This window comes from Phoca vitulina, unplaced genomic scaffold (assembly GCF_004348235.1).
Source record: "Phoca vitulina isolate PV1807 unplaced genomic scaffold, GSC_HSeal_1.0 scaffold9, whole genome shotgun sequence".
Lineage (NCBI taxonomy): Eukaryota > Metazoa > Chordata > Mammalia > Carnivora > Phocidae > Phoca > Phoca vitulina.
Genome location: NW_022589712.1, coordinates 17,665,471 through 17,692,891, shown reverse-complemented (window position 1 = coordinate 17,692,891; position 27,421 = coordinate 17,665,471). Strand labels below are relative to the sequence as shown.

At 42.7% G+C, this 27,421-nt stretch overlaps 1 protein-coding gene across 6 annotated transcripts in view; it reads left to right on the top strand.

Annotated features, from left to right (window-relative positions):
• Positions 1–27,421, top strand: part of SASH1 (SAM and SH3 domain containing 1) — a 245,783-nt gene that overhangs the window by 126,934 nt on the left and 91,428 nt on the right. For all 6 annotated transcript variants that reach the window (XM_032407689.1, XM_032407691.1, XM_032407688.1 and 3 more), the window contains exons 3-4: positions 14,850–14,900; positions 15,016–15,065. In XM_032407689.1, the coding sequence (XP_032263580.1) occupies positions 14,850–14,900; positions 15,016–15,065 (101 nt within the window). The remainder of the gene's footprint in view (positions 1–14,849; positions 14,901–15,015; positions 15,066–27,421) is intronic.

Genomic DNA, 27,421 nt, shown 5'->3' with positions numbered 1-27,421 from the left:
AACGGCCAACAGACACATGAAAAAGTGTTCAATATCGCTCGGCATCAGGGAAATCCAAATCAAAACCTCAATGAGATACCACCTCACACCAGTCAAAATGGCTAAGATTAACAAGTCAGGAAATGACAGATGTTGGCGGGGATGCGGAGAAAGGGGAACCCTCCTACACTGTTGGTGGGAATGCAAGCTGGTGCAGCCACTCTGGAAAACAGTATGGAGGTTCCTCAAAAAGTTGAAAATAGAGCTACCATATGATCCAGCAATTGCATTACTGGGTATTTACCCCAAAGATACAAAAGTAGGGATCCGAAAGTGTACGTGCACCCCGATGTTTATAGCAGCAATGTCCACAATAGCCAAACTGTGGAAGGAGCCAAGATGTCCATCAACAGATGAATGGATAAAGAAGAAGTGGTATATATATACAATGGAATATTATGCAGCCATCAAAAGGAATGAGATCTTGCCATTCGCAACGACGTGGATGGAACTGGAGGGTATTATGCTGAGCGAAATAAGTCAAACAGAGAAAGACATGTATCATATGACCTCACTGATATGAGGAATTCTTAATCTCAGGAAACAAACTGAGGGTTGCTGGAGTGGGAGGTGGGGTGGGAGGGATGGGGTGACTGGGTGATGGACACTGGGGAGGGTATGTGCTCTGGTAAGTGCTGTGAACTGTGCAAGACTGTTGAATCTCAGATCTGTACCTCTGAAACAAATAATGCAATATATGTTAAGAAAGAAAAAAAGAAGAAGAAGAATGTAGCAGGAGGGGAAGAATGAAGGGGGGGAAATCGGAGGGGGAGAAGAACCATGAGAGACGATGGACTCTGAAAAACAAACTGAGGGTTCTAGAGGGGAGGGGGGTGGGAGGAGGATGGGTTAGCCTGGTGATGGGTATTAAAGAGGGCACGTTCTGCATGGAGCACTGGGTGTTATGCACAAACAATGAATCATGGAACACTATATCTAAAACTAATGATGTAATGTGCGGGGATTAACATAACAATAAAAAAATTTTTAAAAAAAAGGGAAAGTAAAGCAAAATTTCTGTGAGGAAAATTCTAAATTATTGACATTTTTGAAACCTTAGTAGTATAATGCATTTTAAAACAATAAAGTACTGGGTGCCTAGGTGGCTCAGTCATTAAGTGTCTTGCCTTCTGCTCAGGTCATGATCCCAGGGTCCTGGGATCGAGCCCCGCATCGGGCTCCCTGGTCAGCGGGAAGCCTGCTTCTCCCTCTCCCCCTCCCCCTGCTTGTGTTCCCTCTCTCACTGTGTCTCTCCCTCTGTCAAATAAATAAAATCTTTAAAAAACAACAACAACAACAATAAAGTACTGTGATATGTATGTGTTGAATAATGTATCTTTAAATGACAAATGCTCCACAAAGGTCTGTTTGTAGAATAGAAATTGGTCAGCATGTGTGATTAATAAAAAAATCCATCTGGGGCGCCTGGATGGCACAGTTGGTTAAGTGTCCAGCCGTTGGTTTCAGCTCAGGCCAGCATCACAGGGTCCTGGGATCGAGCCCTGTGTGGGGCTCCACATTCAGTGTGGAGTCTGCTTGAGATTCTCTCTCTCCCTCTCCCCCTCCCACTCATGCTCTCTCTCAAATAAATAAATCTTTTTTAAAAAATCCATATACATCTCTTATGCTTTGAATATTCTACATCCCCATTATGGTATAGAATCTTGATAGTGTGCCATGTATATGTATGAAGTTTGAACCAAGTCTGACTCTAGGTCTATAACTTTAGGAAAAAACACATTTTAAATAGAAACATTTTTGTTTTGCTTTCTGATTGTAAAAGTAGTACATACAAATTGTAGAGAAATAAGAAAATAGAGAAGGTCCTGAAAAAGAAAATAAAGATTATGCTTAAGCCTCCCACCCCCACCTCGGATATAACCACATTTTGGCTTATTTCTTCCCAGACTTTTGTCTGTACATATATATTCATTCAACAGATATTGAGTACCCCTAAGTGCCAGGCACTCTGCTGGGTACTGGGGATACACCAGGGGACAATATATACAAAATTTCCTGCTCTGGTGGAGTTTACATTCTATATTCCTTAGCCCTCTATAAGGAACACCCTTACCTTATTAACTATTCTTTAGTATTGTGATTTTTAATGAGTACATACCCTTTTTATCTTGTGAATGTTCCATAGTTTATTTATCCCCCAATTTGAGCTATTTAGGTGTTCTTCACTTTTTTGTTATTCTAAAAGTAAATGACCATGAACATCTTTAAATGTAAATCTTCACTTTGATAACTTACTTCCTTAGGGTAGATTATTAGATATGAGTGTAGCAGGTTGGAAAGTAGGAACATTTTAAAGACTCCACAGGAGCACTGTTAAATTCTCATCTGAAAATATTATATAATTTGCACTTCTACTAGCAGCATATCTGTGGTCCTTTTTTAAATTTATGCTTCCCAGTATTTATTATCAGGAGAAAGAAAACTTTACCAATTCGGTTGGTGAAAAGCAGTTTCATAGTGTTTTAAATTGTATTTCTTTGATCATTTCTAAGAACACACATATTATTATATCTTTCTGTGACTCATCTCTTAAAAGTTATTTGCCCATTTTTTCAATCTAAAATAGTTTTTACTTATTTATCAGCACTCTTTACATATCGAGCCATTTAGTCCATTATTATGCATGTGGCAACTTTTTCCCTTGTTGGAGAATATACACTTTTTCCAACTTCTCCACCAACCAAATTATGAGAAGGGAAATGAAGGGGAGGTCCTCCTCTTGATATGAACGAGACGTTGGATTTTAAGCCAGAATCTCCCTTCCTAGCCACAGAAGCAACGGCTCCAGTGCTATGATAGCAGTACCTACAAGCAATAATGCCCAAAAAATACTGTTAGTTCTACAGACAAAGCTGTCTTTAGTGCCATGCAGGTTGCAAGTAGGCATGTGCGCATGGGGAGTAGTTAACTCTGTACTGGCTAAATGGTATCCCACCCTTGCCCCCTCCTCCACTGTAGTAATCATGGTGCATGTGGATTTAATTAGTTTCCAAAAAATGAGAGCCATTTATCGACATGTATCTAAGCATACATATAGATACATTTTCAGGTTGTAGAAAGAAGAAGTTGGGTCTCTTAGTTGTGAGCAACTGAATGAGATCCCAGCAAAGAGCTGCTGTTCTGAACAGGGAGACAGATTTATGTTTAAAACTATGCAACTAGGTAATAATTTTGATCAATGAAGTATGTTTGCTATAGTCACGATTAAAGAAACCGATAAATCATAGTAATTTCAACATGGCACTTTGGCCACTCAATAAATCGGTATTTTAAATTTCATTTGCTTTTGAACTAAGTTCAATAATTTATAGAGTAAGTCATTCAAAGATTAATGCTCAAAAGGGAGGAAAATCACTGTACAGGAAAAGAAACATATCATTTATGTATATTACATTGAGACTTGGTCTGCCTGTGTTTCCATTATAAACCTGACTTTTCCAGCATTTATAATACAGCAGTAAAAAAGTTTGCCCAGGGCTAGAATTTGGTATTTGTCTCGACTTTCTGATATTCCAATTTTTATTTTATCCTTCTTTCTCAAATACTGTGACCTCCATCCTGTGTTTTTAGATGTTTACATCATTAGGTAACACTATTAATTCCAAAAGCTCATTTACTTTAGAAGTACAAATTTGTGGCTCATGATTTCAGAATGCACTGGATTGTGTTTAATTCTGAGGCTTTTCAGGATGGTTATAAAACATAAAGGTGGTTTGAAAATACAATTCAAAGAGTGAAAAAGAAGGATAGTTCAATGTCATGATAGCACCTTTTGATTTAATAGCTACAAAGACAATAATAATGCTTTAAATCATGACAAAATGTGACCCAGTCTATTATTCATTTAAATTTGGCATCTCCAGTTTGATCAGGCTACATAATTTTTTTTTTTTTTGTAAAATCCATATTCAGACACCCAATCTGCTTACTAATCAGTTCAGATGTTATTTATATGATAATATGGAGCTTTTGGTTTTTTATATTCTCAGTTATGTGTTTTTCTTATTTGGCCATGAGCTCCTGAAGGTCAGTGCCTATTCTTTATACTCTTGGTACCCAGCATGTCAACTAAGTACAGAGTGGACACTTAGGAAATATTGGTCCAGTAGATGAATACGTTCAGTTACAGGCTGCCGGATTTGTCGGCAATATACTAGCTTTTGAAGATTATCCATTCCAAAACATTTGAGTCATTAGGTCATTTCCCCATAAAAATATAATGTAAAAGGTAAATGATCCCACAGCAGCTTACTTAACTTCCCACAGTTACACTCCAGAACAAGTAATAAAATCACTGTAATTGGACAGAGGTCTGAACCAGTTTCTCAAAGAACCCCCATCCCAGCCTCAGATGGTCCCATGGTCCTGCTCAAGCAATAATGTAGATTTTACATATTGTAAATAATTTGTTCTCTTGTTGGTCACCTCGCTGTACTGCTCCCCCCCCCCTTTTTTTAAATGTTAAACGCATCCCTTTCTTTGTACTTTAAAATCGTTCATCTTGGTTATCCCTTCCTAGAGCACTAAAGATGAGTCATACCAGGTTTAGGTGTGACTCTGGATCTGTTGATCCCTTCCACCTTCAGATCACTGAATCCCAGCATAGAGGCCCTTCGGAGCAGCCTTGTTGGGGGCAGAAATTCTGAAAGGGCTTCAGCATCACTTGGAAACTGGGTAGAAATGTAAATTAGTGGGCCCACTCCAGAAGGACTGAATCTGAAGCTGGGGAGGAGGCCAGCAATCTGTGTTGAATCAGCCATCCAGGTGACTGTGGTGCAGTAGGTCTGGAACGGCTGTTCAAGGCCTCCTGGAGCATGCGTGGTCCCAGATGGCATCTTAGTATTCGAGTCCTTTGGGCGGTGAGCTCAGTGGTGGTGTGTGCCCTAGCAGCCAGATGCCCAGTACTCTGCTGCTGTTCATCACATTCAAGGGGCCTTGGAGCTGTCAGAAGAGTTTGGTTTAAGGTTCAGACATGGTGGTGGGGCACCGGGACCCTCGGGCCCCATGTAGCCAAGCTGGGCTTCAGGATGGCATTGGATACACAAGGCTGCACATTAGAACATTGTCAGTATTTTGTAATACCTAATAGGAAAAATTTCAACTGGATTTGAAATCTGTTACATTTTCATAAGAAATTTCACTACGATGTTAAATAAAGTGCTGTTAGCTCCTTGAACTAGGAATTGCTGTATTTCAGTGGTTATAAAAATAGCTAAGACAATATTTTTTAAAGATTTTATTTATTTGTGAGAGAGAGACAGTGAGAGAGAGCACGAGTGGGGAGGAGAGGGAGAAGCAGGCTCCCCGAGAGCAGGAAGCCCGATGTGGGGCTCCATCCCAGGACCCTGGGATCATGACCTGAGTCGAAGGCAGACGCTTAACCGACTGGCGACCCCCCCAGGCACCCTGCTAAGACAATTTTTTTTAATCACTTTGTTGTGTGAATAAAATTCCTTGTTAGTAATCACTACCCATAGCATTAAAAGCTCATCATTAAAAGTTTCTAGCTAGTATAGTTTATAGTCATTTCAAGTATATAACCTAAATTTTTAAAAAGTTATTTTCAAGTAAGGAAGCGTAAGGTTCTTATTTTAAAAATGAAAAAGATTTCATTTGGAAGTTTTCTACTAATTGAATATTTACTATTTTCACAAATACTCTGATTTAATTTTCTTTATAATTCTTATATATCACTTACAACTGTAGTAGATGTTTTTCCGCCCGGTGGTCCCAGTATGCGGGGTGCTGCACTTGTCCCTGTGCCCTGTGGGAGATGGCCCGGGGTGGCCATCTGCCCTCCCTCGGAAGCCCTCCACGTATTTGCATTTTCCTCCCCTTCTTACAACAGCCCTGCTTCTTCCAGTTGATCCTGTTCATCTGATCCCCTTTCCAGATCCCACTCTAGTGAAAGTTCTCCTGGTTTTCATTATCTCCCAGAAAATGTGGCATGCAGAGCTGAGCACAGCTATTCAGATGTCATCTGCCTGGTGCCAGAAAGAAGGAATGTTATAGGACCTGTGATTTGGACATTGAATGCAAATGATTCCCATGAGGGACTTTAGAAATCACTAGAATTTAAGCTCCCTGAAGGCAGTGACTCTCCTTTTCCTTGTTTTATCCTTGACTAGAACAGTGCTTACTTAGCACCTAGTATGTCCTCATTGAATAGTTGTAAAATTAAGGAATGGTTAGATAAAGAGGTGGGGAGAGACAGAAAGTGAAAGTAGTGCTCCCATGTAGTTGGGTCTGTTGACTTTTGTGTCATCATGCCCGTCAATTCCAGTCAGTGACCAGTTGTACTCAGAAGACCATTTGGTGAGTGTGGATCACTCCACACTCTGTTGTCCCAACAGTGAGGTTGGATGGACTCATGGGTGGTGATACCATCCAGAGTGGCCCATGGTCGTGGTATCCACCCCTGGGATACGTATGTAGGGCCCATTTGTTAGTGTCCGTAAACCAAGTCCCACTAGTAAAATGAACAATTGAATTATACAACTTGTTAGATTTTTTTTTTTCTTTAAGATTTTATTTATTTATTTGACAGAGAGAGAGACAGCAAGAGAGGGAACACAAGCGGTGGGGAGTGGGAGAGGGAGAAGCAGGTTTCCTGCCGAGCAGGGAGCCCGATGCGGGGCTCGATCCCAGGACCCTGAGATCATGACCTGAGCCGAAGGCAGACGCTTAACGACTGAGCCACCCAGGCGCCTGTTAGATTCTTTTTTAAAGGATAATTAAAACGCCTTTACTGACACTTTGCTTTTTAATATTTACATTTAGATGACATGACACTCTTGTCTTAGTTTTTGTTCATAGTAGAAGATGCATTCTTAAAACATGACTCATCTTCTGGAATGAACCTTTGTTACAGTTTGGTCTTATTCCTATCTTGATGTATATGCTTGGTAGGTGGTTATGTACTCAACAGTGTTAAAGTTGAGCCTAAAGGATGTAATACATTGTTTCCTAAGACAGCTTAAAAGTTAAAAGAAGCATACTACCTTGTTTGAAATGAGGCTCAAGAGTGCTACTCTGGACACTCTTAGATTCAAATTCTTCCTGAATTTAACCAATTCATCTAACTTTTACTGACTTCTCTGTGTTTTCCCACAGTTGTGCTTCAAGATGGGAAAACTCATCCTACTGTCTCCTCAGACTGAGTTCTGCCCCTGCGCTGGGCACTCCCATGACTCCTTTCAGTTAGGTAGGGGAGTGGACAAGCTTCCTCGGTTTTCAGTAAGGGATCCCAGGACTACCTCTAGCATTAAAGGTTGAAGCCCTTTTGGGGCAAAAGGAGCTCTGCAGGGACATTGCTCCTGATATTGGTCACTGTCATATACCGTCCTTTCTGCCAGAAGCCAGAGGAGAAATTCTCTCTCCCGGGAATAGCCGTGTGTCTCGTGAATACCTCAAAACATAAAAGTATGGACGATGTCAGTCTTGTAACTGAGCATGTTTCTGTCTTTGCTTTAAATGTCAGGAAACTTAGCCCAAAATGTGTGGTCCATCTCTAGTGTAGGATCCCATCATCTGCATTTCTTAACTAACCTAATTCCTGGACCAATTTTACCATATAATCTTGATTTCCCTCACTTCGTGTCATTTCGTTAGCTAGCTTCATCTTATGTAATGTTGAACTTAAGTTTTGTAAGCTATCTTAAATCATTTTTTTTAAATCGTGCAGTTTAAATAAATATGTAATGAATACTTGCATAACATAGACTAATACAGCAAGAAGATTTAATAATTTTACCACAGAGTATTAATGGCCAGGTGGAAATGGCCACTTTTGGTTTCTTATCAGTATTTCTCAAAATTTACTCACCTGTTCGTTATGGATGGCTTTTAAGGTTGAAGTTAGTGGAATAGCATTCAACTGTGAAAACTTTTTTCTTTAGAAACTTTCTTCTTTGATGTGGGGGGAGAGAGTACTTTTCCATTCACTTTCACTCATTAGAATCAATTTCATATGCCAGACCATGAGCTTATGGGTGCCTGAGAAATGGCTAACATTTCCTGTTTCACGTGTGAATGATTTGGGTGAAACCAGTCATTAAAATGTGAAAAGGTACAGGGTTGGAGCTAGAACTCCCAGGCCAGTGCAGATTTTATCCTAAAAGTGGCTAAACACCCCAACATTTTCTTTTTAAGTTCTTACAGATCTAAGTTGTAGATCTTTTTGAAAATACTTGCCTAATTACTTTTACTTACCCATGGAACTCTGCACCCCCAAAGTAAATCTGAAATCAAAGCATAAAATACATGTCCCTAGACAGTGAAGTTGTAAACAAAAATTAATAGAAGAGTCAGAATTACTGGCAAAGTAATCCATTTTAAAGAAATGAAACAAATCGATGCCCAACAAGCACTTCCCTCATGCAGAGCCTGTGTCATCCTTGACGGGAAGGACCCATGTGCACTTCACTGTTGTCTCTTCAAATGGGGCCTGGCACATAAGAAGCACTAAATAGATTTTGTTGGACCATGTGTGTGTGTCTGTGGGTACAGTGAATCCCTGTTAAGAAGGCATTTGCCGTCTAGGTGAGGGAGTAAGATACAGATAAGAGAGAAGAGTTGCTACACATAGATATACCTAGTAAATAAGCCATGTAGCTCGTTCCTGTTATGACTGAACTCAGGCTTATCATTTAAGGCATGGTCGGGCAGAGAAGGTGTAATGGAAGGTGGGTTTGAAGTTGGATCTAAAGGATGACTTGGAAGGATGGACAGGAAGAAGAAGGACATCCCATTTTCTATGAGGAAAAGTGAAATACGGGGACAGCATGCTCGAAGGGGACCCAGCACCTATTCTCTAAGAAGAGGGTGTCCATTAGGCCAGTTGGCAGAAGGGCCTCTTTTTCAGAAATGTGGATTTTATCCTGTCAGTATTGTGTTTCTAGAATTTTGGAAAGATTTTGGAACAGAGAAAATGATACAAAGAACAAAGCCGTTAGCTTCTCAAACTAAAATGAGCATACAGAATACCCGGAGATCTTGGTAAAATGCAGATTTTGATTCTGGTCTGGGGTGAGGCCCGAACCTGCCTTTCGAAGAAGCTTCCAGGTGATTCTAATGCTCATGTTGCATGAACCACAGAAAGCAAGGACAGAGTACTTTTTTTAAAGATTTTATTTATTTATTCATGAGAGACAGAGAGAGAGAGAGAGAGGCAGAGGGAGAGGCAGAGGCGGAGGGAGAAGCAGGTTCCCCATGGAACAGGGAGCCCGATGCGGGACTCGATCCCAGGACCCTGGGATCATGACCTAAGCCAAAGGCAGATGCTTAACTGACTGAGCCACCTAGGTGCCCAGGACAGGGTACTATTTTAAGAAGATTTATTTGTTAGTAGTGATTGGATTGGACCCGGCTTCATCTAAGTAGGGACTGCAAGTCTAAGAGGAACCTAAAGATCACCAAATGGTCCATTTCTTTTCATTGCCATTGCAAAACCAAGCAAAGTAAAAACTGAGGTCTTACTATAGTGGAGGCAGGGTTGGAACTCAGTCCTCCCAGCTCCTACTCAGTACCTTCTGCTCCACTCTAGGGGGGTGGGCAGGCGTCTGGGAGGTCAAGGACCGCAGAGAAGCTGATGCCTGGGAGAATGGAATGGGGTGGCTGGACACAAGAAGCCTTGTCAACAGAGAAGCAACAGTCCCTGGTAGCTGATTTGTTGGGGAGTGAGGGAACTCTGAAGAAAGTGTTGAGGTTTACATCCTGGTACAAGGAACAGATGCCCCACTGCATGCCAGAAGGGAGAAGAAGTCAGGCAAGAGGGGAGCATACTTTGCCAATTGGGAGACACCACCACTTCATAGTCTTCTTGTAAAGTGATCAATATCACATGAGTTTTAAAATCTATCACAGGCAGCAACTTTCCCCAGCCATTTAGAGCCTGTTTCCTCCATTAATTGAACACATCAATGATGGGATGTGTACTTTACTCGTAGGCTGAGTGTTGCCAGGCATGCGGTCCTCTGGCCTTTCCATCACCTCCTTCCTGTGCCCAGTGTGGAGGAGGAGAGCTTGGCGCTGAGCTGAGCTGATAGACGCCTGATGGTTTTCCTCTCTGCTTTTGGATTAAGAGAGGGATTTATCCCACCTGCTTTTCCAGCCTTGAAGTGCATTTGGCTTTGAGCACTGGCAGCATTAAGGGAAGGAGAAGTGTGGATTTCCACAAGAAGGTGGAAACAAAAGTTGGAGTGTGGACAAGGGCGTGATATTTGTTTTCCAGGACCTTATTCTGCCCCAAGTGGGTTTTTGACTGGTGTTTTATACCGCGTGCCAGAGCCTTAGTTTTATATTTGACCCAGGCCCTGTTAGTGTGACTGTAGACATGCTTGTGCGTACACCCGTGTGCACACATGTGCACAAGCAGGTGGAAGCGCACGTGTGTTCCCGTGTTTTGGTTTTGGCAAACTCCTGATTTCATCTGGAAAATTTGTTCTTTTTTTGCTTCTGTGTTGGACATCATAAACTTTGAAGGAATTACTATTTCCAAAATTGTCCCAAGTTGACAGGAAATGAATTAGAGGTTTCCCTCCACCCAGTAATTTTTTGTCATCTGATGCCTTAAAAAAAAAATATATATATATATATATATATATATGGAACTACAGTTCTGTTGTCTCTCTCTGTCAAAATATGTGAGATGATTTCTAAAATCATTATGGACCTTCACTATTAATCAGAAAAATGCAGGCATAGTTTTCTATGATACTCATTACTAAAATTTTTAATATCTCAAGAAATTATTTTAATATAGAGCATGACCTAATTTGAGAAATTTAAGTTTCAGTATTTCTTAAGAAGTTTCTATGTTTAGTTGTTGGGATACAACTAAAATTATTACCAGTTTTAATTTTTTGAAACTTTTGTAACATTCTTTAGAAATATCTAAAAGCAATGTATGTTTGACAAATGTGTTAAAAATTGAGGGATAGTGGCCTTTGCAGACATAACCATTGGCGTGTAAGGAATCTTTGAGATGTTTATTTTTTTCTTTTAAAGATTTTATTTACTTATATATAGAGAGAGAGCACAAGCAGGGGGAGGGGCAGGCAGAGGGAGAAGCAGACTCCCTGCTGAGCAAGGCCCCCCCCCCCCCAATGTGGGACTGGATCCCAGGATCATGGGATCATGAGCTGAGCCAAAGGCAGACGCTTAACCGACTGAGCCACCCAGGCATCCCAGAGATGTTTTCTCACACATTTATGAACATGTAGATAATTTTACAACATGTAAGATCTGAAGATTGTACTTTTAAGCTGATCTTATATTAGAAAAAAATAATGAAGGTAATGCAAAATTACATGCTCTTAAAAAAAGTAAGCATAGGTAATTGCTATTAACATTTAGTGTATATCCTCTCTAACTTTTCCTTTTGCATGCACACATGCATACATGAACATATGTTGAGCTATATTTATAACTTGGTTTAGTTTCCACTGTAATACTTCATTAAGTTAGGGAGATTTCCTTAAGCATTTGTAGTGCACAAACTCACTACAGGTTTGTAATGTTTAATGATTTTTGACATTCTTTTTTAAAATTTTATTTATTTTATTTTATTTTATTTTATTTATTTTTTAACTAGGCTTCACACCCAGTGTGGAGGCCAGTGCAGGGTTTGAACTCACGACCCTGAGATCAGGACCTGAGCTGATATCAAGTCAGATGCTTAACCAACTGAGCCACCTAGGTGCCCCAATATTTGTCATTCTTTTTTTTTTTTTTTTTTTTTTTTTAAAGATTTTATTTATTTATTTGAGAGAGAGCGAGTACATGAGAGGGGGGAGGGTCAGAGGGAGAAGCAGACTCCCCGCCGAGCAGGGAGCCCGATGCGGGACTCGATCCAGGGACTCCAGGATCATGACCTGAGCCGAAGGCAGTCGCTTAACCAACTGAGCCACCCAGGCGCCCCAATATTTGTCATTCTTACCCCTGAATCTGTGAATAGAAAAAAATGCTTATTGATTGGTGTGACTAAGTTTGTGATGACTTGTTACACAGCAGTAGGAACTGCCTCAGGTAGCACGTGTTATTAAGGAGAATCTTATTTCTCAGTGATCATCTCTTTCCATAATGTGTCCAGAAGACACAATTTTTACTATTTCCATCAACACAGTTACTTCCAAATCAGGAGTTAGATTGTGGACCATCAGTTGTTCCCCAAATAAAGTTGTTTGTAACTGGGCAATCAGGTTGTCAATTCTTACTCAGCTAACTTTAACTCTTATTTGCAATGTTGCATTTCTCAGGTTTGATGGTTAAAGGAACAAATTTTAGTACATTATACATCAAACTATACCCCCAACCAATTTCCTAAAAAGTCCCCCAAACACAGTCTATAATTAGTAAGAGACTAACATGTGAAGCTGAATTGTTTAGCATGTTACTTCCTGGTCATCAAACATTTAATGTGGTTGTTAACAAACACCTGCTTTGTATGCGGGGAAAGGCACATTTTGCATAATGTACCATAAATGTTATGTTTATGATATGGAGTAACAAATGATGCACTCAGTAAATAAAATTTATTAGAAAAAATGTAGATAAAAACGTGCAGTAAAAGAAAGTAATTTCCGTTCGTAGACTATTACCTAGTAAAGTAGAGACTTAGAGCTTGAAGAACAGTTAAGAATGGAGGAGGGAGGAGAGTTAATCAGTCATTTTTTTCATTGATGGTTATGGAAGGACATGGGCTGGAGTTGGGTGTTAAAGGGACTATTTCAGAGAAAAATTCAGAGGAAGTAATGTAGTTCTGTTATCTTTCTGAGGTTCCCACCCTGACTCTGAACAGGAAGATTTAGGATGGAAAACTGCAAACTATACCTTTGCTTACTTCTGCTGTTTAAGTTGTTTTTTTTTTTTTTTTAAAGATTGTTTTATTTATTTGTTAGAGAGAGAGAGAGCATGAGATGAGGGAAGGTCAGAGGGAGAAGCAGACTCCCCGCCGAGCACGGACTCCAGGATCATGACCTGAGCCAAAGGCAGTCACTTAACCAACTGAGCCACCCAGGCGCCCTAAGTTTATAAATTTCTCTATGTGATGCTAAGAGGTTAGGTATCAGGGCATCTTGACTGGTCTCTTAAGTACAAGGAACCTCCCAAATACGTGTCTCACATGTTGATTACACCTGAGTCTGATGTCATACCAATTGGACTTGGAATGTAACTCGAACAATTCCATATGTTGCTTTGTAAAAATGGTGTATCAAGTCTGGGACAGAAATCTAAATTTGTCCATTATGAACAAAGGTGGCAATAAAAACCGGGAGGATGTTAAGCAAAGAGAAGTTCTATGAGGCTTTACACCACTCTGGTATTTTTTCATAACAAATAAGGCCCTGGGACTAGGGTTGAGTGAGTTTCCAATCCATTAAAGTATTTTTCTTTTTCGATCTACTTGTCCAAAATCATCCTGTTCTTAGATTACTCACCCAGCACATTCATTTTATAGTCGATATACGTACTGGATTCCCGTTATTTACTTACATTCATAAATGTAGTCTGAGTTATACTCATTATAATGTTTCATTGCTAAGTTTTTAAAATATTGGCCTAGTTTTGTAATCATGCTAGTAATAAAATAGGCAGCTTTAATAAATTGAACAGTTAAATGAGAATTCCTAACTTGAGATGATCTGCTCCCACATCCTGAATGTCAGCTGAGACTAACAAAACCGTCTTCATATATGGTGCATGTGCAGACCTGAAGAATGTAACAGTTATTAAGAACACAATAGGATTATTGGAAAACTCATGATTAACCTGATATTTCAAACTTGTATTCTTAGTGATACCTCACTCCTTCCTCTAAAACTGCCTATCAGCCTGCATATGATGTAATCAGCTGCGGACCACCCTGGATTGTACACCGCACTTTGATGAGGACCTCCACTTTAGCATCTATTTGGATTTAGAATTATTCTCTACTTGTGAAAAATACCAGTGTCGTACTCTGTGCTGTGTTCACTAGTACGGCTCTTATTTTCCCATAGTATATTCTAACACTTCTAATAGTGCAATTTCCTATTTTGCTGCCAATGCTTATTTCAGTATATTATTTTCATATAGGTCACTGGTTTACCTCTCTTTCTCTCTCTCTCTCTCTTTTTTACCAAAGGGGAAATGGAGTTTTTAACTATAAAATGGTTTTATCTCTAAAATGATTCCTTTCTTTATGACTTGATGATTTTTGATAATGTCATGCATTTATTTCATCTATTAACTGGATGCTGAGAGTTGTTTTTTAAATTTCCAGCTGGGCCAATTCATTTGTATTTATAGGAGCATGGTGATTTCTAGGGTTGCACGATAATATCAAGTGAGCTTTCCACCTTCCTAAAGACACTTACACCTAGCCCTGCGTTATGAAATACTGAGTACATTTAGAATTTAAAAATCAGATTGGAACTCCAGTATTATGGAAAAAGAACACAATGGGATCCGCATAAGTTCTGTCTCCCAGTGAGGGTCGAATCACATCCAGAGAATTATTTCACCATTAACTGTCTGTGCCCTTCAGTTGGATTGTGCTTTTTTCTTCTGCAATAAAATTGTAAGCAGTGTCAAGCAGTGAAGTTTGGGAAGCAGTTCCATTTTAAGACCAGAGTTCTCATTTTGAAAGCACTTCAGTTTTTCCAGAAAAATCTGTTTATCTCCACCATCTCCTCCCACTGTATCCTAGTGTTTCCCAAATCCCCCCATCTCTGCTTACATATCTGTTTGTCTTTCTGGTGTATGCCACGCTGGGAAGTCTCATCAAACCCGCATCTGTTCTCTTTTAGGAGAAACCTGATGCCAGCCCCACGTCACTTCAGCTGCGGTCCCAGATCGAAGTAAGCACAATGACTTTAATCATCTATTTTTGCTTCTGCCTTTTTTTTTTTTTTTTTTTTTTAAGTGATATTCTGTACAAATGAGAGCCTGCTGCTCTGTGCCTCTTTCTCCTAGGAGTCGCTTGGCTTCTGCAGCGCCGTGTCAACACCAGAAGTGGAGAGAAAGTAAGTCTCCTTCCTACTGCCCGGGATCAGAATTTCTAAGGAGGTCCATCCTGGTGAAAGTCGAACGGGTGATCATGTTGTGTCTGTGCCGTGGAGCATGATGTCATTTTCCTTGCATGGTGTGTGTGTGTGTGTGTGTACATACATGTAGGTGGATAAGAGTGGTTTGTAATTCAGTTGGTGAAGACTAAGGATTCCGCAAGAGTTACTGGTTTCACACTGCTTATTGTGAGTGAGCCCTAAATAAATATCTGGAAATGAACATAGAGAAAGGAAAAGGACAGGTCCACCAAGATGGGTTTTCTTCTTTTAAAATAATTTCTGATACAGGGTGAAAGTCATAAAGAAGCAAGGCACAAAAATACAATATATTCCAGAATAAAACAATGTAAAAAGGCAACAACAACAACAACAAAAAACCTCCTCTCTGCGTTTGGCTTTGGTGGGTGCCCTTAAAACAAAAATAAATGCTTGTGACAAGATGGTAAATGCTTACTTACCTTTCCTGTTAAAGGTAATATTTTTGCTTCTTTGTCCTGACTTGGGCCCTGTAATCTTTACTCTCATGGAAGTTAATTCTATGTTATATCTTATACCTGCAGTGTGTTTTTTTAGGAAAACAAAGCAAATGGGTTTTCTTTCGTTTTCTACAACCTTTTCCATTTTTTCTTTATTCCATCATAATTACCCTAGAATGTTCTATTTATGGTCTTCGAGGTAAAGAAATTTTAAGAAAGTCCTCATCTTCAAACAGACACTTCCTTTGGCACAGAGCCGCTTACACTGTTTGGTGCCAAGAGAAGCACAGAAGTGGTTTAGGAATAAGGTATTTCTGGAATGAAAAGAGCGCGTTGGGAGAGCGTGTGTGTGCTTTACAGCACAGCCCTGCCTAATCCGTCCACGTGTGTGTGCTGCTCGCCGGGAGGCAGCGTCGAGGAGGGAAGACTGCTTTGCCAAGGCTTCGGTTCTCAAGTGGTGGAGCCGATTTGGTTCAGGACTGAGGAACACTGGGGGTGGCGAGCCAAAAGCAAACCAAGGCCATTGCCCATTCAAGGTTAGAGAATACGTGCGCAATTATTGTGTCTCTCCTTTGTCTTCGTTTCATGTAAGCTCCTAGCAGCTTAGTAGTGTGGAGGCTGAAGGAGCTCAGAGATGGGAGTTGACATTGATTTGGAAATTTAAGGTACTGTGGCAATAAATTGAGTTGAGTGTGGGCAGAAGCCTGGAGTTAATGGACTGGAGGTTCTTCTGACCTAGTTTGCTACCTATTTGGCATGATTCAGGCTGAGAACTCAGGTGTTCTTCAGAATCTGAGTCCTTTGGGAAACAAGAAATGTTTGCCTTTTCTCCTAAGAGGAAGTGACTCACCAAATTTGTACTAATCTTAGTTAAGCTGGGTATTTCTTCTCTCCCCCCCTCCCCCCCCCAGTTGTGGGTAGTCATTCTTTCCATGTTTATATCCTTCACTTAGTGAAATGTGGCGTAGCTCTTGTGACCAAGAGAGAGACTCTCAGCCTCCTCTGAGGTTAACAAAAAATTTGAACACACACAACACACAGTACTGTTGACAGCCCTAGCCTCTCCATGTATAAACCTGCCATTTTGCTTCTGTTCTTTTAAGTGGTTTACTTGAACTTGGATGTTTCTAAGTAACCTAAGAGTTGTAATCCATTTGTCCTGTATTTCCTTATTAATGCTTTTTGAGAATTACGGTACTCTTGTTTTTCTTATTTTTAAAAAAACTTTTGAAAAATGTTAAACTTACAGCAAAGTTGCAAGAGTTGTGCAGTGAACCTCTATATAACTTAGACTTAGCAGTTTGCACACTCTTATTCTCCTTCCTAGACACACACATGCACACATATAATATTAATTACGATTATTGCAGAACGATTGGAGAGTAAGTTACAAACTCTGTGACTCTCACTTCTCAATACCTCAGCATGTATCTCCTAAGGACAAGGATCTTCTCTTATAGAACTCCACAGTATAATTACCAAATAGGAATTTTAACAGTGATTTTCCTAATGTACAGTTCATGTTTGAGTTTCTCTGATTGCCGCAGTAGTGTTTCTTACAGCACTTTTTTTTTCAACCCAACACTTAAAAAAATGACTCATCACATTCACATGTCCTCTCTTGTCATATTTAATCTGAAAGGATTTCTTGGCCTTTCTTTGTCTTTTATGATACTGATGGGTTTTTTAAGAGGGTAGGCTAGTTGTTTTGTGAGATATTCCTCTATCTGGGTTTCTTCTTAGGATTCGGGTAATGCATTTTTGATGTTGTGTTCTTTCCGGTGCACCGCATCATCATGTTAATCTGTCCTGTTGGTGATAACTAATTTTGATCATATGATTGTGGTGATGTCCGTCAGCTTTCTTCTGAGAAGTTAGAATTTTCCCTTTGCAATTAGTAAATATTCTGTGGGGAGATGATCTGAGACTACGTAAATGTCTTGTTCCTCATCAAACTTTTACCTGATGGTTTTAGATTTAATGACTGTCACCTAAATCAGTTTTTACAGTGATGGTTACAAAATGATGATACTTACTCTTAAATTGATAATTCCTTTGGATTAAACCTTCCAAAATGTTTGTTTTCTTTCTTTCTTCTTTTTTTTTTTTTTTAAAATAAGACGGACACTCTGGATCAGATTATAATCTGAGGAGTTTTATTTATATTGAATTATTTGTATTTTTGTACTTGAGAATGCGATTACTTTGAAATGCAGAATCCTGCTATTCTTCAGATCAAAATGCTTGCTGGTAGTTTTGTAAGCCCCGGAACATGACCTGGCAAACCAGTTGGTTGTGTCTGGTTAGTGTCCGCCAAGTATCTGCCAACCAAAATATCCTTCTGAGTCAGCAGTGTTGTTTTATGGGCAGAAGTTTTCGTCTGCTGTCAAAAGGCAAGAGAACTCAGACAAAAGTCGGCAAATCCTGCGGAAGCCAAGCCCGCCCTTAGAGTAGAGGCCTAGATGGCAGGAGCAAAGTGGGAGTCCAGTGATTGTCCCTCGTGGTTCCTGCTGTCCAGATCCACAGCCCCTTCCCCACCACTACCCCCTCTTAAGAGTGTCAGGGGCCTCAGCACATCTTCCTCCCTCCCTTCTCCCCCACTTAAAACCTGAGCTAAGGAAGGTGTTAATTATAATGCAAATACCTGATTTCTAAGAAATACATCATCTCTCCCAGTGGTATTTACCATTTCACTGGGTTTAAAGTCTTGAGTTCAACAGGATTATAGCTCTGACCACCCCCCCCCAAGAGACCAAGGGGGTGGATCTTTTGTGGGGTGACAAGCAGTGAGAATATATGTAACATCTGCAGCTGGAACCTCAGGCAGATGGGCCGATCGGCTGTACTTGGCCGGCAGATGTGTGAGAACTGCAGGACAGGTGCATCTGTCCATACACAGAACAGACCTGCCACCGCCAGTCTGACAAAGGTTCTGTTGCTCCTTATTTTCTTACGTTCTATCTGGTCTGTCTATGCTTTCACCGGAAATATAATAAAAATGCTAAGGGAGCTTTCATTTGCACCTCTTCTATTTCTATCTGTTTACATTGCCTGTCGATGAGACAATCTACTTTATTACACCAATCTTAGATTTGTGTCCACTGGCTAAAAAGCTGAACAGCAGTTAAATTTTTTGTTACTTACCAATTAGTCTCAAGAATATCTAGAGAGCAAGACTTTTTTGCTGGGAAAATTCCATGTGTGTATGTATGTATGTATGTATATATGCATTTGGCACACAGAGCGCGTGCACACACAAGCAGGGGGAGTGGCAGAGAGAGAGGAAGAAGCAGGGAGCCTGATGTGGGGCTTGATCCCAGGACTGTGGGATCATGACCTGAGTGGAAGGCAGACACCCAACCGACTGAGCCACCCAGGGGCCCGAAAATTCTTTATAACCATATCTATTAGGATTGCATTTAGCTACAAATAACAGAAAACATGACCTATAGTGGCATAAAAAAAAAAAAAAGTGTTCATTTGATACCTCCTCGTTCCGCTGGGATGTCTAGAGGCTGGCACTGAGGCTCACCTGAGCCTTCAGGAACCCAGATTGTATTGTTTGTTATTGTTATCCTCCTGGTTTTAAAGTGGCCTCTGCATCTTCCAGGTGGGAAGGAGAAACAGGGTGAAGAAGGTCAAAGGGCAAAAAGCCACAGGCACATCCTTTAAAAAGCTTTCCTAGAAACCCTGTCCAACACATACATTCCAGTTTGTCTCACTCATTTCTTCAAGCCGCAGCTGTTCACTGAGCACCGGCTTTGTGTGCCGGACCCCATTCAGGGACTGTGATGTATGATGAGCTGATAGGAGCTGCATCAGCACGGAGGGAGATGTCGTAGAAAACATTGATATGCTTTCAGTGGTGCTATGGAGAAAAATAAAGCAAAGAAAGTGAGCCCCAAGTTGGGGCACTTGGCCACCATTGCCATAGGAGAGCTTAGAGGGATGAGTGTTCTCCGCTGACTACTTTATTGCCCTGAACAAAATGGGTGTCTTAAGGAAGGAGGGAGACGAGACACTGGGCAGGAAACTAGAACTATTTTCCACAATAATCTTTTATTTGTACGTGTGTATCTGAAACAGAGTAATCTGAAAATTAGCTAGCTGTCTAATAAATAAACTATGTGTCAAGATGATTTAGATTCACCTTTCAGGGAAGTCAGCTGTAGGGGAGCCCATCTGGTTATTATTTCTAAGTGTGTATCTAGATTGGAAGTAGCCTTAATAGGGTTGGTTCTGCAAATTGGAAAAGAAAAAGCAGGAAATTGCAGGTAACGTTTATTGAGTGCTGAGTGTGGGCCAGGAACTGACCCAAGTACTTAACATTGACTCAATTAATACTCACATCATCCCTGTGAGGTTTGCTATGATATTATTCCCATTGGAAAATGCAGAAACTGAGGCACAGAGAGGTTAATAAGTTGCTCAAGGCTACACAGCTAATTAAGTGGCAGAGCCCAGATTTTATCCCAGTTGAGAACCCATGCTCCTACCGTTAAGCTAGAATTCCAAAGTACTTATAATTGTATTGCTTATGCAGATAGAGAGGTCAGGGGCATATTGAGTTCATTAGGATTATATAAATAGCATCAGTTAAAACCTACACTCCAGTAGTCCTCTTGGAGGTAGGGGCAAGCTTTACTCGTGTTCAGATCTAAGTTGTGTCTCATTTATTTATAGAGGCAGGAAGGTCCAAAATAAATCTCAAAACTTCACCTTTGCCAGTATTTATAGGCTCTTTTCTACTAAGTCTTTCACCAGAGTTGAAAATTCACTGATTTAGTTTCACTTTCTTTCATTACCTATGACTGCACTTGAACTATTTTATGGTGAAAAAGTTCAAAAATATATCGCATGATGGAAGAGGGAGATAAATCAAAGGAGGGCAAGCCAATAGAGCAGTGCTCTGTGGTCGAGAAATGGATGGGATCTGGTTTACAAATGTTCTCTGCAGGCATTTACTCCGTCTGGACCCTGCTTCCCTCTCGGATTTGTTTCGTCTGGCAAGCTGATACTATATACTCTTCCGATGGCGTCAGCTCTCCTTTTCTTCCCCCTCCAAAATCCCTGCTTCACCTCCTCCTTCGCCTTTGCCTTCAGGGAAGTAGCCCTGCTTGTGTTGCTGTGTCCCTGTTGCTCGCTCTCTCCTGCTCCTCTCTGGCTCCCTTGCATCTCCGATCTTGCCTTCCTGCCCCTCACAGTCGGCCTCTGCCTGCCTGTCCACTGACCTCATCTTTTGACCTGCTCTCCAGGCAGGATGCAGCTCCTGTGATTGCTCAGACAGGGCGTGTGCTCCCACGGCATGCTGAGCCTCTGAAATTGTTGCTCCTTCCGGGGGGGTGCCCCGTCCCCCACTCTCACCATCCTCCCCACGCCCCTTATCTGGGCAAACCCCATCAAACTTAGAAATCCAGCCCTGGTCTTGGCTCCTCCCAGAAGTCTTCCCTGATTCACAGAGTTGGGGTACAGTGTCCTGCAACTGTTACAGTGGACTGCGGTCACAGGTGCGTGCGTGTGTGTGTGTGTGTGTGTGTGCGCGTGCGCGCCTGTGACCTTCCACTCTGAACCTGGGTCTTTCACAAATGTGCTTCATTCTTCTCCATCCCATTGAAGGTTTCTTGCCATCCTCAAAAACCATAGTTTGACTTCTGCTGCCCCAGTTACTGAACTTGGCCCCCACAGCCTGACTCCTGTCTCCTTCATTCTTGCTGAAATGCTCTCTGAGATCAGTGCTGCAACAATAACCAACTCAGAGGGCCCTCCCGACTCGCAGATCCTTGTTGCGTTTGGCACGGCTGCCTTTCCCGCGGGTCCCGCTTCTCTCTTCGCCCTTGGTTTGGTGCCTATGACGTGGCAGCTTCTAGTGTCTCCTCACTGGATGCCCACTCCTGGCAGTTCCCTTTTTTCTGCCGATTTCTTGCCGTCAGGGGTCCCCTGGGGCTTTCTGCCCAGCCTGCAAGCTCTCCCCAGGTACCCACACCCAGGGTTTTGATCTCTTGTGTCTCAAGATCTCAAATCCACATCTGTCCCTCTGCCCTGTTTCCCGATCTGGTGACGTGCCAGTTGCCACGACTTACCGGCTGCCTGCTAATTCCTGTTGCTGTTACCCCCGCTGCACGTTCTTACAGCAGAACTCCTCACTTCCTCTTTACCCTTCTTTCCTTCTCTGACAACCTGCTCTTTGATCATATGTCCCCCTTCTGTCCTTGGGACCACTTTTCTGCTCTTCAGACAGCCTGGACATCATTATCTCCTGCTTTTCTTTCGTGATTCCAAAACCTTAATCACGAAATCCTGTTGCTTCTACTTCTTCTTCTTCTTTTTTTTTTTTTTTAAAGATTTTATTTATATATTTGAGAAAGAGAGAGAGCATGAGCAAGGGGGAAGGGACAGAGGGAGAGGGAGAAGCAGGCTCCCAGGGAGCCCCACGCAGGGCTCGATCCCAGGACCCTGGGATCACGACCTGAGCCAAAGGCAGATGCTTAATTGAATGAGCCACCCAGGCACCTGCTTCTACTTCTATAACTTTTCCTGTGTTTCCCACTTTTTTACCTTCACTACTGCAAGCGATACCTTTAATGCTGTTTTCATGAACTAGAAAAGTGCATTCAGGAAATGACCCTCAGATCGGTCTCCATAAAGTACAATTAGGCCACAGTGCAGTGAGGGGATGCTGAGATCTCCCCAGTGGCATCTATAAGTTAGGGCTCTCCATGTTTGCACTCTGATCAGAATCCCCACAGTCCAGCCCTGGCCCAGTGTTACCACCACATCTCCCACCCCCGGCCCCACTGCCTCTTGGGCTGTTTGGAGCTCCTGCCTTGAAAGCACCTCCTTTCTTTAGGTCCTCTTTTAAGAACTGGTTTTCCGTGGATGCTTTCTCAGCCCCTTCCCTGGCTGTAATCTTTCCACCTTTTGGAATCCAGTAGCATCTGGCACGGATCTGATGTCTCAATGTATTGTAACAGGTATCATCGTCATAACAGTGCTTATTGGGTTATTTCTATTATTGGACACCGTGCTGATCACTTTTACTGTATTTTGTCATTTAATTTTTCATGGACTCATTGAAGTGTGTACTATTTTTGAGATTAATTGGCTTGCCTAAGGTCCCAGAACTGGAGACAAAAAACCTTATCCAGTCTGAATGCCATGACAGCCTTGGGGGGGGTTAAGATGCCCTGCCTGATACCAGACTCTCTGGGTTCAAATCCAGGCTGTTTCTTACCAGCGCTACAGCTCTTGGCAAGTTACGCAGTCTCTCTGTCTGCAGTTTCCACAACTGTAAAACGAGGATGATCAGAACAGTGCATACCTCACTTACTAAGCTATCCAGCACCTACTGAGTGCTCAGTAATCTTGTCTGCCATCTATCTCGTCTGGCCCAAATTCATGCCCTTGCCTGTGGCTCTTGCTTTGTATACTTCCCTAATCCCACCAGGCCCAGCAGGATCGTGAGTTCCAGGAGGCTAAGAGCTCACGTTCTTCTCTCTTTGAATTTTCTCCAGTGTCCAGAAGAGTTGTTTGCACAGAGCAAGTGCTAATTAAGTATATGCATTGAAATCATTGATAGCTTCAGTTCTTTGAAAGAAGGTTAAAACTGGACTGTCCCCAAGACTGGCATCCCAGAAGACGTACTTTGGTCTCACCTGTCCCCCAGCGTGCACCAGTCTCTCCTGCAACCCGTAGCAGTGGAATAAGAAGCAAGTGCTTTCTGCTGGTGAATATTAACATTAAAAAGACACCCGTTAAAACATTTTAAAAACATATAGTGCAGAGAACAGTAGCTTCCACAAATCTATTTCTAGGGCCTGCTCCCCTTTCCCCCAGTTCCGTTCTGTAATCTTGTTCAAGTCTCCTCACATTTTTCCTCTGTTAAATAGAAATGACAGAACACACACTACCTCCAGATAAAGGTACAACATCATGGATTGCACACAAGATATAGTTTTTTTTTTTTTAAATCCTTAAAAAATTCAAAACTTGCAGTTTTGTTGGGAAAGTACATTTATTTTCTTTTCTTTTTGGTAACAGGTTCATTGAGATCTAATTCACATACCAGGAACTAGAAGGTATTATGCTAAGCTAAATAAGTCAATCAGAGAAAGACAATTATCATGATTTCACTCATGTGGGATTTAAGAAACAAAACAGAGGATCTCATAGGGGAAGGGAGGGAAAAATAAAAGAAGATGAAATCAGAGAGACAAACCATAAGAGACTCTTAATCATAGGAAACAAACTGAGGGTTGCTGGAGGGGAGGGGTGTTGGGGGATGGGGTAACTGGGTGATGGACATTAAGGAGGGCACGTGATATAATGAGCACTAGGGTGTTATATGCAACTGATGAATCACTGAAGTCTACTTGTAATAATAATACACTATATGTTAATTAATTGAGTTTAAATAAAAATAATTCACATATCATACAACTCACCCATTAAAAGTATGTAATTCAGCGGGTTTTTAAAAAAAATTTTTTTTTGTTTATTTAGAGAGGGAGAGAGAAAGAAAGAGGGGTGGGAAGGGTAGAGGGAGAGAAAAAGAATCTCAAGCAGACTCCCCACTGAGCACAGAGCCCGACATGGGGCTCCATCTCACAACCCCAAGGTCATGACCTGAGCTGAAATTAAGAGTCAGATGCTTAACCGACCGAGCCAGCCAGGCACCCCAAAGACTTGTATGTGTTTTAAGTGACTAGCATATTTCACTTAGCATAATGTTCCCAAGGCTCATTCATGTTGATTCCTTTTTGTTGTATGAATATGCCACATTTGGTTATCTATTTATTGATTGGTGGACACTTAGGGCTGTGCTGACTTTTTGGCTATTATGAACAATGTTGCTGTGAACATTTGTATACAGGTTGACGTGTGGTCATCTGTTTAGTTGTTTTTAAATCCGCTTTAGTGAGATACAGTGTCCATGCCGTGTAAGTCACCTATGGAAAGCACACAACAAGGTGTGTAGCATATTCACGGAATTGGGCCACCACCACCAGAGTCGATTTTAGAACCTTTCATTGCCCCCAAAATAAGCCCTTTAGCTGTCACTCCTCCATCTCCTGATGACTCCTGTTCCCTAAGCAATCACTAATCTAATTTCTGTCTCTATAGAATCACCTCTTCTGGACATTTCGTAGAAATAGAGGGGAAGTGCAGTTTTGAAAGAAAATTGGTTTGTTATGGCTCAATTAAGAGTAGAACTTCGAATCCAGTTCTTGGTAACTTTGTCTCCAGCCTCCTTGAAATGTGTAAGACATTCTTCTCCTTTTAGTAAGTCTGTTTCCTATTGGGGACCTCTGCCCTCTTCCTCAACGAGAACATCTCTCATTCCTGAAGACCGGGTTGGAGGAGAAGGGCTCAGGCTCCATCCCTTGTGGACGTCCCCGAAAACAGGGTCTGCTGTCTGTGGTTCTGTGTACTTCTGTGTGACAAGGTGGGGCTCTCTCTGCTCACTCTCATTTGTAGAAGTAAGCACTAGAAACCCACAGGCTGTGCGGTTACGAATCCTCCTTTGGAACAGACTAGATTCACTGAGAATTGCTGATGAGGTCTGCAAGTTTCCTGGGAAATCCAGGTCAAGCTGTGTCCCCTGGAGCCGAGATGAATGCATCCTGTTTCCACATCCTGTTTGTGGCAGGGCTGCGGGCTGGGGAGGGGAATGCCAGATCTTTCCCAGGGGAGACGTACATTTGTGCACTGGGATGAGGAAGCCACACAAAGTTGTGTCCTTCAGAGTAGCTCACAAGTTGGTTCTGCCCTGTTCAGGTGGGTGTGTCCTTGCTGGGTGCTCATTGTCCTCCCAGGAGAAGGAGGCGGGCGCTTGTGGCTTGTGAGCGCAGAGCCACGAAGGGAACCAGAGGCCACTTGGACTGCCATTGTTTGAGCTCAGCAGGGTGGGAAGTAGAGGCAGAACAGTAAGCTTAGGTTTCGGAAAATGAATGGGCTGCACCCAGAGCCAGACATTAGATTAGTATGTATATTATGTATTCTTTCCCTTTGATCAATTTACCAAGAGCCACCTGCCAAGGCTGTGGGCAAGAGGGCAAGGTCCCTGTCCCAGGGGCTGGAGCGTTCGGTGTGCTCGCCCTCTGTGATGGCCATCTGCATCGTGTCACCTCTCTGGGCTTTAGCTACTCAGTGCTGAGTTAGAGTCGGGTGATGTCCTTTCTTCTCTGACCCAGTACAGAGCACGCCCTGCACTGACCAGTTTCGTGTGCTCTGCTGTCGTTGGTGTTGGACAGACCCTGAGCCCACATTTAAGCTCTGCTAGTTGTCGGATGAGGAACAATGAGAGCTCGTGCAGTTGCAGCGTGCCGAAGGATGGGTTTGTGCGGGTGGACCTGCGTCTGCACGTGTGTATGCTCCATCGCATAGCATATCTGAGGGGCTCAACATTCCAGAATGCAGGGGCTCGGGGCGGGAGCAGCTGTGCTAGAGTTCTCCACCTCAGCTGTTCCCCACTGCAGACTCTCTTGCCCTTCGCTTCATCTGGTGAGTGAGCCCCAGCTGCCCGGCCCCAGCTGGAGTCCACGCGCCTGGGCCGCGGCCCTCCGGGGGGCGGGGTGTGCGCAGCGCCTGGAGACAGGCTACCCTGCCAGGAGGTATTTAGGATGCGAGGGGGCTGCACTTTCTTCTGTCTCCTGCAGGAGAGGTGAACGGGACACTGGGCCCCAGGGGTGGGGGGAGGCAATCAGTAAATAAATAGCAGTCCTGTCCTGGCAGGAACAGGGAAGACCCCTACGGACAGCGGTATCGTACAAAGTAAATGAAGGAAGGAAAGGGGTGGGGTGGGGGTGTCAGAAAGGCTAAATGACTTGCCAAGATCACGATCACAAAGCTTGGGCAAGGCAGAGGTGGAATTCTAGTACAGATCCATCTTTCTGCCCGGGCCAGGGCTTTTGTCCCAGATGCCACTGCGCAGACCACAGACTGGTGCGTCAGAAAGACCCTTGATGGGCCAGGAGGCAATGAAGTGCAATTGAATAAACATTTTCCAGATTTCTGCGGTGTGGACGGATTTGTTAGGTGCTGGGAAGATGAATGGGATGGGCAGGTAGCTGTCCTCTTAGGACCTGCAGAAGTCATGACAACATGATCGTCGTGTGCCCTGAGTGCGGTGCGTGGGGACTGGAGGATGGCCAGCCAGGCGCCCGGGGCAGGCACCCGCCGCAGACACACAGGTTTGGTATCAGACAGGCTTCTGTGGGAGAAGTGGACGTTAAGGTGACGTTATTACAGGGTTCTGACCGCTGGTGTTTGTTGGGGCTGGCTGCTCTGTGTCCAATGATGTGGCCTGATGTCAGATGCAGGCAAAGTGGGGAACGAGGATAAACTGCCATCTGCAAATAAGGACACGTCCTCTCTCACCACCTCCATGCAAACCTCCAAATCCGACTCGCCAGGAACCTGCAGGAGGAGCTGGGGTCCTTCCCGAGACGCTCACCAGCCCCAGGCCCAGGGCTTGGAGCACCTGAGGAGCAGACTTGGCAGGAATTCAAGCATGGTGGGCCCAGCTGCTGCCCCCCGCCCCCGAGTGACCCTGGGGCCCCGCGATGGCGAGTGTCAGCTACAACAGGGCCTCATGCCCTGCACTGACTTTGAAGCCCCATGTCCCGTGAAGTAGCTCATGTGACTCATGCTGACCCGGCACATGCAGGGGAGGGAATTCTGGGAGACATAATCCATCTGAGCTAAGTTGACAGGTTACAAATCCACCACAGGTGCCCAAAGGAGTGAGCATGACAGGGAGGGTGGGGGGTTTTGTAGGCAAAATTGGAGGGGAAGGGAATTCCAGACAGAAGCAAGGGTATGCAAAGGTGTGTGAGCACA